Source organism: Triturus cristatus, chromosome 4_2, assembly GCF_964204655.1.
Source record: "Triturus cristatus chromosome 4_2, aTriCri1.1, whole genome shotgun sequence".
In the NCBI taxonomy this organism is placed as follows: Eukaryota; Metazoa; Chordata; class Amphibia; order Caudata; family Salamandridae; genus Triturus; species Triturus cristatus.
The window spans coordinates 718,566,784-718,584,236 of NC_140586.1; the positions used below are offsets into that span (position 1 = coordinate 718,566,784).

The 17,453-nt window shown below is 42.2% G+C and overlaps 1 protein-coding gene and 1 pseudogene across 2 annotated transcripts in view; both read right to left on the minus strand.

The window, feature by feature from the left end:
- LOC146834956 (sterol carrier protein 2-like) overlaps positions 1-17,453 on the minus strand; it is a 372,999-nt gene that overhangs the window by 316,465 nt on the left and 39,081 nt on the right. For both annotated transcript variants that reach the window (XM_085602598.1, XM_085602597.1), the window contains one exon: positions 7,141-7,198. In XM_085602598.1, the coding sequence (XP_085458724.1) occupies positions 7,141-7,198 (58 nt within the window). The remainder of the gene's footprint in view (positions 1-7,140; positions 7,199-17,453) is intronic.
- Positions 4,175-6,713, minus strand: LOC146834957 (serine/threonine-protein phosphatase 2A 65 kDa regulatory subunit A beta isoform pseudogene; annotated as a pseudogene).

Genomic DNA, 17,453 nt, shown 5'->3' on the forward strand with positions numbered 1-17,453 from the left:
TTACTGAATTTTCTGATTACCCATTCTAATCATAAGATGATCACTAAAGAACTAAATAAGGATACATCTCACATGGCTGGTAAACCATATACAGTGGGCACTTACTTGCCTAAGGTGTACCCGTATTTGGTTTAAAATGTGTGTTTTTCTGGCATTACATTTCAGCTTTGTCAAGAATTATACCGCCAAACTCTTTTCTGCATCCTCATAGCCATTAGCATTGTCCATTCATCATTCATCAAGTACAGGTGAAGGTAAGTACCACGTATTTTGTTTTTCCTAAACCCAGGTAAGGTCAAAGAAAATTTGTTTTCTATTGGCAGTAGGCAGGCCCCCACCCCCAAATCACTTTTAAGTATGTTAAGAATTATCATCTGTAGTCTTTCCACTGAATGAAGGTTCCCCAAGTCTCAAAAGAAAACCGGGTGTGGGATCACAGAATTGCTAGCAGGGTAAACAATACTAAACCTCAGGCCACACTAGTAAGTGGGTGCAACAAAAGAACACATCTTTCTAGTAACTTGCTGCCATGGACTCTCATCAATGATCATTGCAATGAGGCACACACACACAGTAACTTTGATAGTATGTGATGATACACTCAGAGCAGGAGCACACCACTGAGAGGGCTGAAGGGAGTAAGTGAAACGAAAAAAGGCAGTCAGATCAAAAGGCTAAGCGCCCACACGTTAGCCTGTCCAATACTCAATCTCTGGTCATACGTTAGCATAAGGAGTCACCTCAGCAAGATAGTCCTAGCACATCTAAGCAGAAGATACTTCAGGTTTAAATTCCTCTTCTTCAGTGTGGCAACAAGTGAATGCACTAACTTTGAGCAAATTAGGCTGTATATTCTACTGGTAATGGACATACTGACATCATGATGGCAGCTGCTTGCCCTACTGCCATTAGCTTCACCATTTTGCACACAGTCACCTCCTAACAAATCCTTCTGTGACAAGTGAGTGTTCACGTTTTATCCTCAGTGTTTCATCTGAGCACTGAATAGTCATTGGTGCAACCACCTTTGAGTTTTAGGCACCTATCTTTTGATCTCTGCTTATGACCCGCTTTCAAATATCCTTCTTACTCAATATTGACATCTACTGCTACGTCTCAGGAGCGCACCTGTGCCATAGATCTTCCGGAGTTACTATACAGGGGCTGCACCACACAGCTTTTTCTTCTCCAGAAGCACGTGCTCAATTATCTTCTATAATGCTTTCCAATCCTCTTCCTCAAGTGCCCCTCGGCTCAGTTACTGGGGTGGCGGCATCATTGTGTCAGACCAGACAGATAACCTCATGCTGTCACATTCACCAGATCACAAACAGTCCTGTAACATGGCAGGGTCTACAGCACAGTGGTGGCAGCAAAGACAACACTCACTGCACTCTCAGGACAGACAATCGGGTGTCAATTCATTCTGAAGGCACAGTGGGGAGATAGATTCTTCCTGGGCTCACCACCCCCTGTTGCTCTCTGTACATGGCTGGAGGCAGGAGATTAGTCCAAAGCAACTTGTTGCCACAGCAGAAGAAGTAAACAATAGGCAGGTGGATAAACAAATGTATCTTTATTCCCCAGGTAGAGTGGAGAACAACATTGCCAGGAAGACTGTTAACTCCAACTGCCTTCTCATTGATCCTGGACTCGCCAATGCCTCTCACCCCAGGCGATAGTGCACAGTAATTTATATGATAAACGTAAAGAACTGCACAACAGTTAAAATATTATGTAGGTTACAGAATAAATCCTCCAATTCAGACTTTGGCTAACATTTAAAGGTAAGCAGATTTCTAACATGGAGGACAATAGAGCTCCAGTACAAACGTTCAGTCTAGATATAGTGTCATCCTGAAAGGGCACATGGCCAGGGGAAGTGGATAGTGTGCAGGACACAAACAAGGCACAGTTTGAAACTGTGAAGGTTCGGAATGAGCCGAGATCTACAGGGTCAATGTGCTCCCTTCTTTCCAGTCTTGTGTTTGTTTTTAAATCTGGTGTTAGCCAAGACCTTTTGATTTTAGTACACTTATATACTAGAGGGGCTTTCAGCCATCCCTCTTCATCAATGTTATTGTGCCAATCACAATTTCCTTACACCCACTACAGCATACAGAGTGGGGCAGTCGGTCTGCTTACTGCAGCCACTGTCTAACTTCACAATTAGTAATAGAATTCAGCACTTTCACAAGGTACACATCCACAGATAAAGTAATTGCTTCAAGTGCCAGTTAAGCCTTTGGCAGTGTGTGGTATTTGGCAACAGAAAATGGCAGGGGCCCGGCAGCTCCCACTGCAATGTCTTGTAAAAACCACAGAGAAAAAAGCATTGACAAAAAAAACTGTTACATAGAAGTTGACTACCTATCAGAATCTAACCAAACTAGGCGGATACATTGCATTTGAACTACGACCGGCTCATTCAAAAAATGTTAAACAATCTGGCCAAATGGAACAGACTTTCCTTAAGTATTCAGGGACGGTGTATTGTGATTAAAATGACATTCATCCCTAAATTCTTATTTTTCTTTCATGCACTGCCAGTTTTGATACCTAATTAATGGTTTCAGAATATAGAACTGTCCTGGTTTGTTTGTAACCATAACAGAGTACATTATGCTTTGACCCAGCTACATGCCCATTTTACAGGGGGGCTGAGCTCTTTAATCTTTAAAATTCTATTAATGGGCATCCTTTTCAACACGATTGTCCCAAGTTATGGGAATTGAGTAATGTCCCTTGGCCTCTAAGGCCCTTCTATTGAGGTTTGCTACGCAATACTGGATTCTTCAATCAATCCTATTTAAAAAATAAAAAACAGATTTAAAATGCTGTCCTTACATGCATATATCTGGAATCTTATGTCAAAGAAATTATTAATACCAAAGCTCAACACTTTGGCACAATCCCCAATCACCCCTTTTTCGCATGACACTTTAGTGAAACAATGGTTTTGCACTAAAGTGCAAAGTATAGGTCAGTTATTTGCTGGTAATCTACTGTTCAATCTCAATTTTCAAACCCCTACTTCTGGGTTTTAAGTATTTACAAATGTGATCATTTTTATCACAAGAGATTAAAAACGGAGGGCTGTCTGTCTCACCCAATCCGCTTCTTGATTTATTTTCATCTACTGTCCGGAAGGAATTTATGCAGTGTGTGCATCAGCTGCTAATTAATGGCCAGGATGACAACCAGCAGCACATTGCTGCTCTATTGTCCGTTGAGCTACACAAGAGGTCTACGCTGATCTTGAGGTGAGATCTAATTACTGGCATCTCTAATTGTCATAAAAAATGTATATATATCCTGGTTAGAAGTTCAGAATTATACACATATTCAAAATATGTATTCTACTCCGAAAAGGCTGCATAAATTGGGTTGGAGACCGGGAGCTAACCGGTTTTCCTGATATGATCCAGGAGAAGACATAGCACATGTCTTTATCAACAATTTAGAACTTTTGGAAACCGTTTTTTTAAGAAAATAAGTACATTAATTGATACATATATTCAACAAATACCCACTGCCATTATACTGTGCAGACATCCCTTCCATATACTGCTGTTTTAGTGATGGCAGCAATAGTCTTAGCAAGGTTGCTAATAGCCTGTTATGGGTTGGAAAAAGTACCTCACAACTGCTAGAGTGATAGTATCAATTCTGTGATATCTATGGCCTTGAGATGGGGATTCTGGAGATTAGCAAGCAATAGAAAAAGTTGTGGCAAACCTAGGAACTTATGACTACATTTTTACTACCTTTGAGTGGAGTTGAGTGTCAGCGGAGGTGGGTCAAGATTAAATGATATAATGTTATGGCACTCTACTGCAATTTGCACAATCTATTTTATGTTACTTCTATGGAATATTCAATGAATTTTGTTCGACTGAATGAATTTTTTTTTTATACACGTACGCAATGGCAATTTTATTCCATATATTAATCAAAAACCTACTGAACCAATTGACTTTAGATTTGCTAAGGGTCCCCAACACAGCTTTCCCTCATCTAGAGTTTGATATATGTGTTACTGTGGGATTTTCTGAGAACACAGACAATAGTCATGCCCGCATGAAGAAAAAAAAAAAAGGACAAGGGGCTAGCAATACTATGGGTCCATCGAATGTTAGGGTGAAAAAGAAAAGGTAATTAAAAGGACCCATCCCTTTCTGGAAAGCAAGAAAAAAGAAAAGTAGAGTGCTGCCACCATATAAAAACGTTTGGCACAGTACAGAGATCTAAATATGACACAACCTTAAAGTATTGTTCAATGAGTATTTAAAACAAGTCCAAACAATTCACATTAATTGCATGAAATGAACTTATACTGAGCTACCTAAAGACTGGATAATTTATCTTCTTTTTAGGGGAAATGAGGCTTTTCTACATCAACTTAACCAGCTACAAACCCAGGGATAGGCCAAGATGTTTAATAAAGGAGTCTAATTAACACCTTAAAGAGCTAGAGGATTAATTCGTTCTTTACTGTGTTGGGCATGATGTTGAACTGAAAATGGCAATATAAAAAAAAAGTCAATAAAACTGCAACTCATAATATACATACATGCACCTGTCACTATTTCTCGTTCACCTGAATGCTTCAACAACACGCCACCTATTACCCTCCAGCAAGAACTACAGGTTAGCATACAGTACGCGGTTGAAGATTCATGGTGGCAGAGCTGCACATGATCGTAAGAGCATAAATAAATGTTTCTAAAAAAAGTCTTTAGAAGAACAGCATCATTGGGAATAGAGTTCTGCTAACAGTAGTTGCCATTTGTTTTCATGAGAGGGGGTTTGGGGGAGGGCAGTTGGGTTGGTGGTAGTGAGTCACACGTTTCAGTCTTCTTCAGAAATCCTCAACAGGTTTGGAATCAGAAGATTCAACTGCCCGTCCCATCTGTTATGCCAAAACAAGAACACTCATTGCTTCTTGCGCAAAGTATTTGACATCCATGTCCTCGTCCTGCCCCAACTTCTGCAGCACTGGTTTCACCTCTGCCTGGAGTGTACTGCCATCTAGTACTGGCCCGATTTTCTGCAGCGATTTGGCCACGTTGAAGCGAACATTTGCTACCTGGTCTTCAGCCATTTTCAAAACAATGGGCAGCACCAGCTTGGTGGTTATGTCCTGTCTGCAAGTTTCAGACAGTGCATTAACACAGAATAAAGTGGTCATTCTGTGGAGGTAGTTCGGGTCATTGGCCATGGCTAGCACTTTCGGAACAATGGTCTTCTGAGCCCACTCTGCACCAAACTTCTCCACCAGCTTCATGAGGTGGTTGGTGGCTGCTTCACGTATTGCGTACACATGATCCACAAGCCACGCCATACACAATGTATTCAGCTTTTCATCAAAAAATTGCACCCCCAGCTGTCCAGCAAGTAGAGGCATATACTCTATGATCGCAAGTCGAACTCTCCATTTGGCATCTTCAGCCAACTCCACAATTGCAGGAAGGAGGGACTGAGAGAGTTGGCGAATCCCAATCACTTCATTCACACAGTCAAGATAGGAGATAATGTTCAGCCGCACTTCAGGACACTCATCCTTCAGTTGAGCCAGGAACAGAGGTAGAAGGTGTTCAATCGTGTTATCTTTACACAGGATAGTGGATAGTCCCATGATAACGGAGGCTAGGGCAGACTTCACATGCTGGTTTGTGTCAGAAACCAGTTCCTTGACATAAGGAAGAATGTGGTTCATAATGATGGTTTCTCGACCATCAGCAGGTAGGTTCTCACAGAACTCTTTCACCTTGTGGGCACCAGCAGCTCGCACCTCTGCTTCACAGTCTTTCAGAAGATTTTGAAAAGCTGATTCGAGATCATTCTTGGTTATTTCTGGCCCGACTGCTTTCTGGAGCTCAGAAAATTTATCTGCCACCATGTACCGAACACGCCACGATTTGTCTTCTGCAGCTTGTCGGAGAGTTGGCATTACCAAGGCCTCTAAATCTTCCTCTGGAAGGAGCTGTGCAATGCTAACACAGGCTTCTACAGCAAGTAGAACAACAGAGTCCTGTTCATCAGAAGCCTAATTTGTAAACAGGGGAATTATGTCATTTTTTACATATTCGAGCTCCAGAACCTTTGCAAACTCCCCGAGCTTTGATGCTGCAGCACGGTGCACCATAGGGGTTTCATCAGAACACAAACTGCGGAATTGTTGCCTGATGTCCGCTTTTATGGTGCTGGAAACGCGTGGATAGCACACGCTAAACAGGCCGCAGGCAGAGGTCCTTGAAGTAAACCAGTCACCACTTGCAAGGCGCTTGACCAGTGGCACAAAGTGTGCCTCCAAATCCACAGGTGCATGCTCGTGGGATATCTTCCTCAAGGAATCTACTGCCTTGTCCCTAACAACTGTTTCTTCTACGGTAGCCAAACTCTCCAAGGGAGGCAACAGACAGTGGACAAACTCTGGACCTCCAACAAGGACTGTGAAACTCCCAAGCTGTTCAGCAAGAGCCAATAAGACCTCATCTTCATCATAGATCGTATCAGTAAGAAAAGGAAGGAGTTTTGTTCGAGTTCGCTCAACACCCAGTGCTAATGCAATGGTTGACAGTTTCTTGATGCTGTTGAGGCGTAGCTGCATATCCTCATTCCGCAGCTCATCGATCAGCACGGCAATGGGGTAAAGCGAGTCGTCTCCGTCAGCATCAGCCATCCTGAGCACGAGAGAAAAGCACCACTTCCGGCCGACTAAATGAATTTTAAGGGGTGAATACACTGTCTTTTTTTTAATTGTATTTTTTTGGACCAAAAACAAAAGGCTGGCAAGCCAACACCAGACTGAATGGCCTGGTCAATGCTAGCTTCCAATGCAGCTTTTTCCAAGATTGGATCAACTCTACTCCTTTTAGTTATCTTTTACCGTCCGCCAACAATGTGCTATCAAATGGCTATCAGGAGCATGTGGTGCACTATGCAACTTCAATAAAATTAACATGACTAGATTAGGGCAGTCTATAAATGTGTGCTTTCAGTATTTCTAAATTTTGCTTCGAATTTCACTATAATGAATGATTTAAAACAGTGCATGTGGTCCAGGTCTGCCATGTGTATGAAAAAAGACAATGATACAAGTCATCTTGGGCATACAAGCTTTCTGAAAGTCATTACCTGCTTCTTTTGCCATTTCAGGGTAGTCAAAGTCATCGCGCCTCCCAGGTTTTTCAAACTACACATTAAAAAAAACATAAGACTTTAATAATTTACAATGATACATCGACCAATTGGGTGAAATTCCAAATCCAAATTCACAATTTCTTTGACTGTATTATTTAGACTAAGGGCCCTTTTCAAATTCATTGGTGTTTTGAACACCCAGTTGACAATTACATTGTATGAATTACCAATATTAAGTAGAAACATGTTTTCTAGGTGATGGTGCTGGCTCGTGGCGGATGACAAGAAAGATCATGTTCATATTTTTAACACATGTTCTGGCTATATTTTACATTCTCACTATACGCACAGCTTTCATTGATTCTCTCCTAAATGAAAATAAGGCTGTAAACTGTAAACCTATATTCTAAGAGCACTGCTTGTTTGAAGGCTAAAAATGAAATGTAATCAACAACCGCAACAAATCCCTTTGCTCCTATTAGTTTTCTGACAGTCACAGTGGGGCACCCAGTGTGATTACTGCTGAAGAAAACCCTTAACAGAAAAAACAAATTGCTTACAACTTCAAGAAATTTCTGATCCTATATTCAACATCTAGCGTCCGGGCGGCAATCTTCATAAAAAACAATTGAGATGGACCTTTGATCGTAATACAACTACAGAAAAATAATGAATGCTACAGCAGTTGAAATCGCTATCCTCTACTATGGCTAAACATTTCAGTTAACCAAGTTCATGAGAATACAAAGTACACAAACTTGAACAGGGGACTAGGAGGTTTAGTCCTTGGACAACTAGAAGATACGCGGATGATAGCTTTTTTCACTCACTTTGGGAATTATAAGAACATGGGGATGCCCATCACCTTGTGCAAAATTCAAGCTGGTTTTCAACCTGAATATTTGCACAGCTTCAGATCAGTTTCCTGAAAGGCCACATGTATGACACCCTTATGTTTTCTTTTTCCTATATGGATCACAGTCAGTCGATTTCAGAAGTGTTGAAGAGGTCAAGTGTTTATCGTTTATGTACCAGAGTCCCAAAGTGAGGATTTAATCAGGTAAGAGTGGGGGTTTTGTATTACATAATTGCTGAATAGCATGTGGATATGGACCTGGAGCACACTGAAGCGGTTCAAGAATTGGTCTCCTCCAAATGACATAAGGCTGTAAAGTTCTAGGATTCTAAAACCTGAAGACCTAAATAGCTGTACTGGCTTTTCCATGGGCCTTATGTTATAGAAGCTGACTCAACAGATTATTCTATCAGAGTGGTCTGCCCCATTATTAGAGACCTTATAAAGATGCAACCATAGCATATTATTTCATGAACATACATACACTCAGCAGAAAAAGCATCACATTTGAGAATACACTTCTCTCTATCAAGGACACCTTTGTAATCAGGCACCATTATACTGCCAGCACAAAATCATAACAATCAACAATCATCAAAACCTAGGATCTCTCAAGATAACATCAGCCAACGTAAATCTAGATAGGTCTATTTCTTCCCTTGCTTCACCACGGTTATAACTTGCAGACCATGTTCCCTTCACAAAAAACTAACAAGACAAGTGCAGCTTTTATCAAGTGGTTTCTATGACAAATCATTAGGATTCACCCTTCCCAGAGGTGTATATTATCGCGATGTTTTACTGATTGGAGGCCCTTGGCCCATACCAGGCCACCCTCCATTGTCTAGCTTAGCTGGATTCGGATTTATTTTTGTTGTGACCTCACCCTGAAGGAACCTAGGTAGAAGGGGTGTTAGCTGTATCCAGGCCCAAACATCTAGGCCCACACTTACGTCCAAGTCTGTCCCAACATCTAGCAGGCAGGGAAAGACCATGGGCCTAAAACCGCAGACATTTTCTACCTACTCTGAGTTCTTGGAGGACTACCAAGAAGAGAAGGGTTGGGTTTTGAATACTGGGAGACATCAGAGCAGCCTCCTTCCTGTGTGGGGGTGGGGGGCATCTGCGTCCTTGGGATGCAGCAAGGATCCAGTCGGACCATGCTGTGATGATGCACACATCCTCTGCAACAGCAAAGTGAGGTCCAGTGTCTCAAGGCGTGGAATCACTGAGTTCAGGGACCTGAAAATATTAGGTCCTGAAACACTTGTTTTTGAGGTTTGTGGAACTCCACAGTTATTGCTGAGGGTGAAATTAGCCCACTTGTAATCAGGGCCTAAGTGTTGTGTTGAACCTGTACTAGATTATCTTTTATTGCTCTAACATAGCTTTGTCTGGCCACCGTTCCCACTGCCCCCGAGTGCGAAACACATTTAAAATGGTTTTAATTGGACTTCCCCAGAGCTAATGCAGTCAGAGTCTGTTCGAACAACAAGAATAGTGGCTTTGATAAAAACAAATCCATGTAAAAGATAGTAATTAGTAACATAGTATGCACAAGACATAGATGGCAACACCACGGCTTATGGAAGTGTTATTAAGTGGCTTGGTAGCTAGACAATAAAGTTTCCTTACGAGAAGGTGTCATGTTGCTCTCAAAGTGCCTGCTTGATAGCATGCGTGCATCATCACAGTTGATCCAAGTTGAGTAGGAACTGATATGTTGATGTGCCAGAATGTCAATGGATCTAAAAAACATAACTGATTTCGCTTCTCAAACTTTGAGGGATGCGGAGAAGAGGTACAATACCATCAAGAGAGAGGCCCTGGCATGCTCAAGGGGGACCAAACGTTCAAATCATATGTTTAAGAAACTTATTTTATACTTTGCATTGATCATAAGTCACTCATGTATAAGTTGGGGACTACAGGTCTGCCAATGCTGCGGCTACAGTGAGAAGACTTTTGCTAGATTGCCTGAGTACACATTTGAGGTTAGATTTGTGTCTGTAAGAGTGAATATAAGTGGATGATGTTTGTCCACATTACCCCTCCCGGATTATGTATGAGAAAAGATTATGATGAGTGCATAATGGGTGATGAGAACAGTACTGAAGTTTCCAAAGGAACTGTCAATGATGGTGAATGATTGGATGCTTTGAAGAGTTAGAAGTTCTTAGTTGAGGCCTGGAAGTATGTTGTGGAGGTATGGTCTGATCTGATCGAATAAGATGAAGGGGCATTTACATAGTTTTGTTCAGATTTATTCTGAATTGTGAATTGAGCCTGGAAATCTGCTGGGGGCAGGAGAATATTTTCACCTGCTGATTTGAGATTGAATTTGATTAAGTGAGCACCCAGTGCACATATAGGTTCTGATGCAACTAAAAAAATGTAAGGTAAACATTTTGATGACCATTCAAATTGATGATTTTGTAGCAGATCGTAAAAAGTGCTTGCAATCTAGTAAGTATTGGTGTACCTCCAATATTTTTTTCTGTCCGGTAGAGTTGCCTGAAAACCCTTAAGAAAAGGTAGCAGTTGATTTGTCTAGAGTCTTCCTTTCCCTTCCTTTGACTAACGTTACATGTTTATATTAAGTCATTGTTTCTCATGTTGGGTTTACTGACATTTTACTAGGGCCACTACCTTGGATTTAGTGATTGACAACCTAAGCAATATGTTTGTCTTTGAGGGCTTACCCATAGAGATAGTGTCAGATAACGGTGTTTAGCTTATATCTGAAAAGATGGAGTTGTTTCTAAGAAAGAATGAGATTCAACATTATATAGTTCCTCTTCACAGCCCACAAACTATCGGACTAGTGGAAAGGGTCTACACAGTGTTTCAAGATGGGGTGCAGATGGCTTTAGCTAACAATCTGGATGTGATGCATCCTTTAAAAAGGAACTTTGAGCTTCAAATAACACTCCTCATTCCACCATAGCTGTCAGCCCTTTAGTCTGGGTAAGGGGAGGCACTTCAAGAACAAAACTCACATCTTCATCGATGGATGCCCGTGTGTCTGCTTAGGCTGATGTATATGATTTGTCAAAGGAAGAGCGAGTGCGTGTCAGGATAGTAGAAAGGATTTTTATGATAGTTGACATAGCCTAAGCAACATGATATCAAACCTGGCTCATGGGTTTTGTTAAATTAATTTTAAAGGATATAAAACTCACCTCAAATATTATGTACCTTTAAAGGCGAAGAAGTATGCTCAATGTTCCATCTTATTGGAAGATGGTAGATGATGGTTGGTTCGCAATTTGGATTTTGGTTCTGATAATCAGAGCATGATCATCGCTCAGTTTGTAGGACTACTTTGGCATCTTTCTGTGTCATATGGACTTGAGAAATAGTACTGGGAATTATGTCACTTTGCGTGATTGTTTACCTGATGGCAGGAATATAGATGATACTTGTTCTGTTTTCAGTTAGGGAATCATATGAAGCAAAGCATACTAGTATATCTGAGTTAATCAATTGTAGTAGTGCCTTTTCTTTTACCACTGATAATGAAGTTGTTCAGAACTCGCAGTGAGAGTGTTTCTCAAGGTTCAAAGTTTTTGAAAGGTTTCTGAATAAATTCAATGTCCCTTTGGAAAGGTGCAGAAGGTCTTCCGTCTTGGTTTGATTCAATTTTTCAATATTTGTTTTAATTGTGTTAGAAGCGGAAGATGTGTTATGCCCTTGTTTATCCTTGTTTACCTGCATGTATTGTTCCTCGCTCTGCGTCGTAATTTTGTTGTTCTTTGATGACTTACTTTGTGCATATATTGTTTCTCACACTGCATTAAGAGCTTGCTTTTCCTTTTCCAGAGTGCAGTCACAGCATTCCTGGTTCTGAGTTCCTCAGCTGTTGACAGTTGGGAGCTCGCAACCTGGTGTGCTATTGGTCTCATAGCTACTCTAATTAAAACTATTTTAGTCACCTACAATCCAGCCTCCAGGGTGGTCATCAAGCTACATCTCGTCTTAATAGGAAAGATTTATCACCTACCCTTGCTACAATTTACCAGGGCGCGAAAAATCATAAGACGTTTATAGCCCCGCAGGTCTAGTAACTTGAATAATCTACTCAACCTAACTGTAATATTCTTCGACCCGTGAACTGGTCTCAAAGTGTGTGATCCTAGGTAAATATTTTGTCTATGGAGCTGCCTTTTTCTTCATTATCACATAAGAGATCACCTTCAAATATGCAAGTTCACAATTTCTGCTGTTCACAAAAATCTCTTTATTTACTAAACTAAACGTTTGCTCCATGTATAATAAGAATCGAGCCCACATATAGGGAACACATGATCCCTGGCTTGACTCTTAGTTCACTAATATAATTGTTATCTGGGCAGGAGCAGGAATATTTCCCAGTTCATGTTTAAAAACTCGCTTTACATAAATATATTACTAAAGCATTATGTGGGAGTGCACTGTCATTTACAGATAGCACATTTTGCATTGAAATGGCCACAAAACGTTCCCACTAACATGTAATTTTACTGCTAAAACTATATAGTGCAATTAATAATATTTGTAAATTGGGTTTCAACAAAAATCTTTAAAATGTCGACATCACCAAGTAAAATGTTCTGATTGGTTTTGATTTTATCAAATCTTTTTTTCATCATAGAATTACAAAAATGTGTCTTCATAACTAGTGAAATATATTTGAAATGTTTGAACAATTAATTGTTCGCTATTTCAGCGTTAGAAACAAATCCTGAAATCTTACAGCCTTTCATTTAAAATGCTTTGCACTGCACTATTGTTGCACAGTTCACTTTACAAAGTCCTTCAACTTCAGTCACAGAAAAAAAAGTAAACGTAGAAAGCCAAACTGTCTTTTGCCCTCTGTCTCTGAAAGCCAAGCAAAGGTGACAAGATAACAAGATTTAAAGGCATTTTTATTGCTCATTCACTTTGTGTCAGTCAGTCAAAGTACTTTATTTGGTTAATTAAAACCATAAAAGCATGCTATACATAGGGTAAAAATGAAATATTGATTAGCAGCAAGAACATTTTTACACAAGTCTACGCATTAAATGATCACTTTGTGACCAAGCAGAACGGGTGAGTAGGCCCTAAAAATAGATCATCCTGATTAAATCTGGCTTGCCATAGTGAGTGGATTTTTCAAGCCGAGAATTAACTGCTATGTAACTAACCCCATGACATTAAACCCAAGTAAAAGCAGGATACCAGATGACTCCTCTAGCATTCATCATGAGTGTGGTGTTCAAAACCAGAAAAATACTTCCATGTATCTTGCTAAAACAATGTATTGCACAAGTTCAAGTTTTGATGGTTTTCTCAGACCAAGAATAGATCCACCCTAGAACTTGCAGGATCAATGATGGTGACTAATCTCTGTCCCGAAGAAATTCACCAAGATGAGTAATTTCTGTGTTTGGATAGAACTATATGGAAGAACACATTACAAGGTCATAAAACTCTTCTCTCCCCTTTTGTTGTTTTGTGAATTTAATTTCAATATCTTGCAATGAGTGAACTATGTGTGTGATCCATTCTCACAAATAACTGAATCCAACATAAATAAAAGAATTGATTCACAGAGATATTTACGTCATAGAAAACTAGTGTAGTGCTTTTTTTAACCAACGACGTGTTAAGTGACAATGAAGGAAGACAGAATTGAGATGGAGTGGAGTGAAAGCGGGGAATTAGAGAACACATTAGTGGTATATTTATCACAGAATCTTCTGTCAGTACATCAGTGTTTTTCATCCAACTAATAACTATTTTCATGATTTACCCTCATACTTACACATAATGTTGGAAACTGTTATTTCACTCAACATGAAAACAATGATGCCACACTAGTCCTTTTACAAACCCCGGAGGAAACACCAATGGAACAACTGGTTTAGGGGTTTTGATGCATACCTTATGGCAAGTGACCAATTCAGACCACAAGGAAAAGGTGTACATTGGTCATGTTTAGATATGGAGGGTCAAAGCATTTTGAACACTCACCCATTTCTGCACCACTGGAAGAAGAAGAGTATGAGGAGCATGCTGAAGCGGTGAAGGGACTGAAAAGCGCTTCACAGCACAAAAGAGTGTAGTTATCAGAAGGCTTTTTTAAGGGAACAGTCTGTAGTGGAGATACCAGAGTTGTACACAGCAGCACTCAAACTACTGGCAGCGTTGTGTGAAATAAAGGACTATTGCAAGATCAATAGGTAGTTAGATTTTTCAATAAGAAGATTTAATAGGTACTACTGACTAACAAAAACCCTTCCCTTCTAGAGATTGTTGAGATTGACAACACCATTGCAAACCCAAGAGAAAGGCAAGGAACTGACCAAAACATGAATAGATTCTGTTTGTGGGATCCACAATGAGAATGTATTTGGGGGCAGGGTTGTTTAAAAAAAGGACATTTCATGCAAGCCGTCAGTGTGAATGAGGCATGTGATGAATTGTACATTTTGCTCCGCTCCTATAAATTAATGTACTCTGTATGGGAACAATGACAAATATAGAACAGAAAGTGGCAGTGAGTGAGCAGAAATGCTGGTGGGCACAAGGAATTCAAGGATCCCATTGAAGAAATAGTAGTAGATGGAATGGTTTGATGATTCAGAGGTGCAGCACTGATTGCGCCACCCACCAGAATAGCCTGTGAAATATGTAGCAGGCCTGCCATTGCACACCTGTGGATGCGCAGTTGCACTTGTGTTCTGGTTGGCATTTCTCACTTATCAAACCCTGAGTGGCCCTTCCGCTACCACTAAAGCACTCTTAGAGTAAGCCCTGAGGGGCGGAGCAGGTAGCAGGTGAAAGGCAGGCCAGGTACACATGGGTGTTCCATGCCCAGGTAAGTGAAGAACCCCCATGTGGGGTTTTCCCCACCAGAAGGTCGGCTCTTCTCAGGGGACACCACCAAGGTGTTGCTGATTCACTATTTGTGGCCTTAGCGCTCTGGGCACTATCCCACTGTAAATGCCGTGTGAAAGTGTGTGCGCCCTTCCTACACGTTAGGAAGTGGTGCTTACCTGATGTTTCAAACATATGTCTCATGCCTACCATTGCAGGCCTGAGCGTGCGCTCTTGCACCTATGGTATTTTAAACATGTGTCCAGCCTGCCAGGCCCGTGTGTGTGCCATTGCACTTATGCTCAGGTTGGCTTTTCAAAATCAGTGGCCCATCCCGAGGTTACCTTTCACTACCACAAGAGCACCCATAGGGTAAGTCTACAGGGGGGGCGCCCTAGGAAGGACTCACCTAGTGAAGAATACCCATGTGTGTTTTAACTACCTGAGGTTTGCTCTTCCCATAGGTTAACATGGGGGAATGGTTGAAATTACTTCAAGCCGCAATAGTGGCTTACACTGGAGCAGCCTCATAATGTTTCCTATCATTGGATTGCCAATGACAAACGCTCTCCTTCGGTAAAGAAGGATTTTTAATTACGAGCTTAGAAGAGCCACTTCTAGAAAGTGGGCATTTCTCTGCTCCAAAACTCTCTGTGTGCCTTTAAGTTCTACTCCGGCCACACTGGAGGCTAGGGGAGAACATCTGCGCTTTCCCCGCACACAGCTTTAAACATTGGGCATGAAACTGGAACAACAGACCTCTGCCATTTATAGACCTCGCTGGATAGGTTGGAGGAAGAGGTTTTGACACTTGGCCTCTGGGAGCCAGATGATGGCCTCACTAAAGATTAAGATCAGCATTCCACGGCCCCATGGCAAACAGGCCTGAAATTTAGGGGAAACATCTGTGGTTCAAAGGGAAACCCTCTGTACCACCCCCAACTTCAAACCGCACACTACAGTTTAACTACCCTACTTCAGCAGGGTAGAGATACACCTGTGGAGACAAGGGACTGGAGAACCTGGAACTGTGTGGTGCACACTGCCAGAGGGATCTGTTGTGCACAAGGAGAATAACTGCCATTGGAAGGGATCATGCACCCTTCCTGAATAGTGGCTGGCCTGGACTGACTGCCTGCTGCTGTCTGGCAGACTGAAGTGTGCTCTCCAAGGGCTTGTTGACTTTTCCCCCTGTCCTCTTGTGGAGGTCTCAGGGACAACAAACACCTCCCACGAGGGACGCACACTATCTACCTATGACATTTAGAGAGCAGTGCCCTCTTAAGTGCCCACATCATCTGCTGAATCCCAACTGTAGCGCGGCATGAGCATGGAACTAAGAATAGTGCCTGGAGACTGGATAGCCTTGTCCCTGCATCTAAGGAATGGGGCCACTGCATTGTAGGGACCTCAACACGCATTAGCATCTTGCTGGTGGTGAGCGGATTTACAGGTTGCGGGATCCAACGTGGCCTACTTCATCGATCGTACATCTCTCTCGTGACACGCCGACTGCATGCTCATTGCGTGCAGTGTCTGATTTGCAGGTTGCGATGCTCAGAGCGGAGGGTGTAACCGCAGTAGAGCCTCATTCTACCACGTGTGCCATTGCTAAACTTGCACCTGTGTGTGACCGCAATTACCTTGTGCAATCAGTATTAACGCACACCAGGCATTGTGCCTCATTTCAAGGGAGGTACGGACTTTGCGACTCTTCGTTGTGTGTGATCAAAGTGTCAGATGCGACTTAGAGCAACACACACCAGGCTTTGTGCCTCATTTCCAGGGAGGTAATGACTTTGCGACTCTTCGTTGTGTGTGACTCCAATTGTCTGGTGCCACTCGCATTCTGCCTGACAGGGTGCCTCTTTCCTCTGAGTGGATCCCCTGCTTCATTACCCATTCATCAATTGTTCCTTTTGGGCCCTCAGTGCGGCGGCCCATTTGCCCTCTCCTCAGCCCCTGACAACATTGTGCTTCCAGACAGCATTGCCCGGATCGGGCCTGGGTAGTGAGAGTGATTGACTGGGCTGAAGGAACACTTCTGAGAGTGATCGGAAGCGGGTCAAAAGACTGTGTGACCCTCCCCCCATGCTTTGCAGAATTGGGCTGCTGCCAGAAGGTACATTGTGGAACCCTTTTGAGTGACCAACTATCGCCCTCAGTCTGCTTCTACTCCACATCCTGCAGGTGAACTTCCCGAGTGCTGGCCAAACACGCATTTGACGACTGCCTCCTAATTAGTTCTGCTACCTACCCCTCACCTTCTTTCCATGGACTCTGTGCTTTGCAGAACTGGGCTGGTGATGGAAGACATATTGTGGGACCCTTTTGAGTGACTATCACCCTCAGCCTATTTCTACTCCACATTCTGTAGATGAACTTCCAGAGTGGTGGCAAAACCCCAGTTTGACAACTGCCTCCTAATTAGTCCTTCTACCTACCCCCCAACTTCTCCCCAGGGACTCTGACTAAGTGTGACTTCGGCCACGATCTGCCTTGTATCCGGTGGGGGGTGGGCTGGTCATCTCCAACCCGTGAGTGGAGGGAAGTCAGGGTGACCTGGAGGGAGGCTTGGGCTAGGGGGTCTGCAGTGTGCTATCCAACC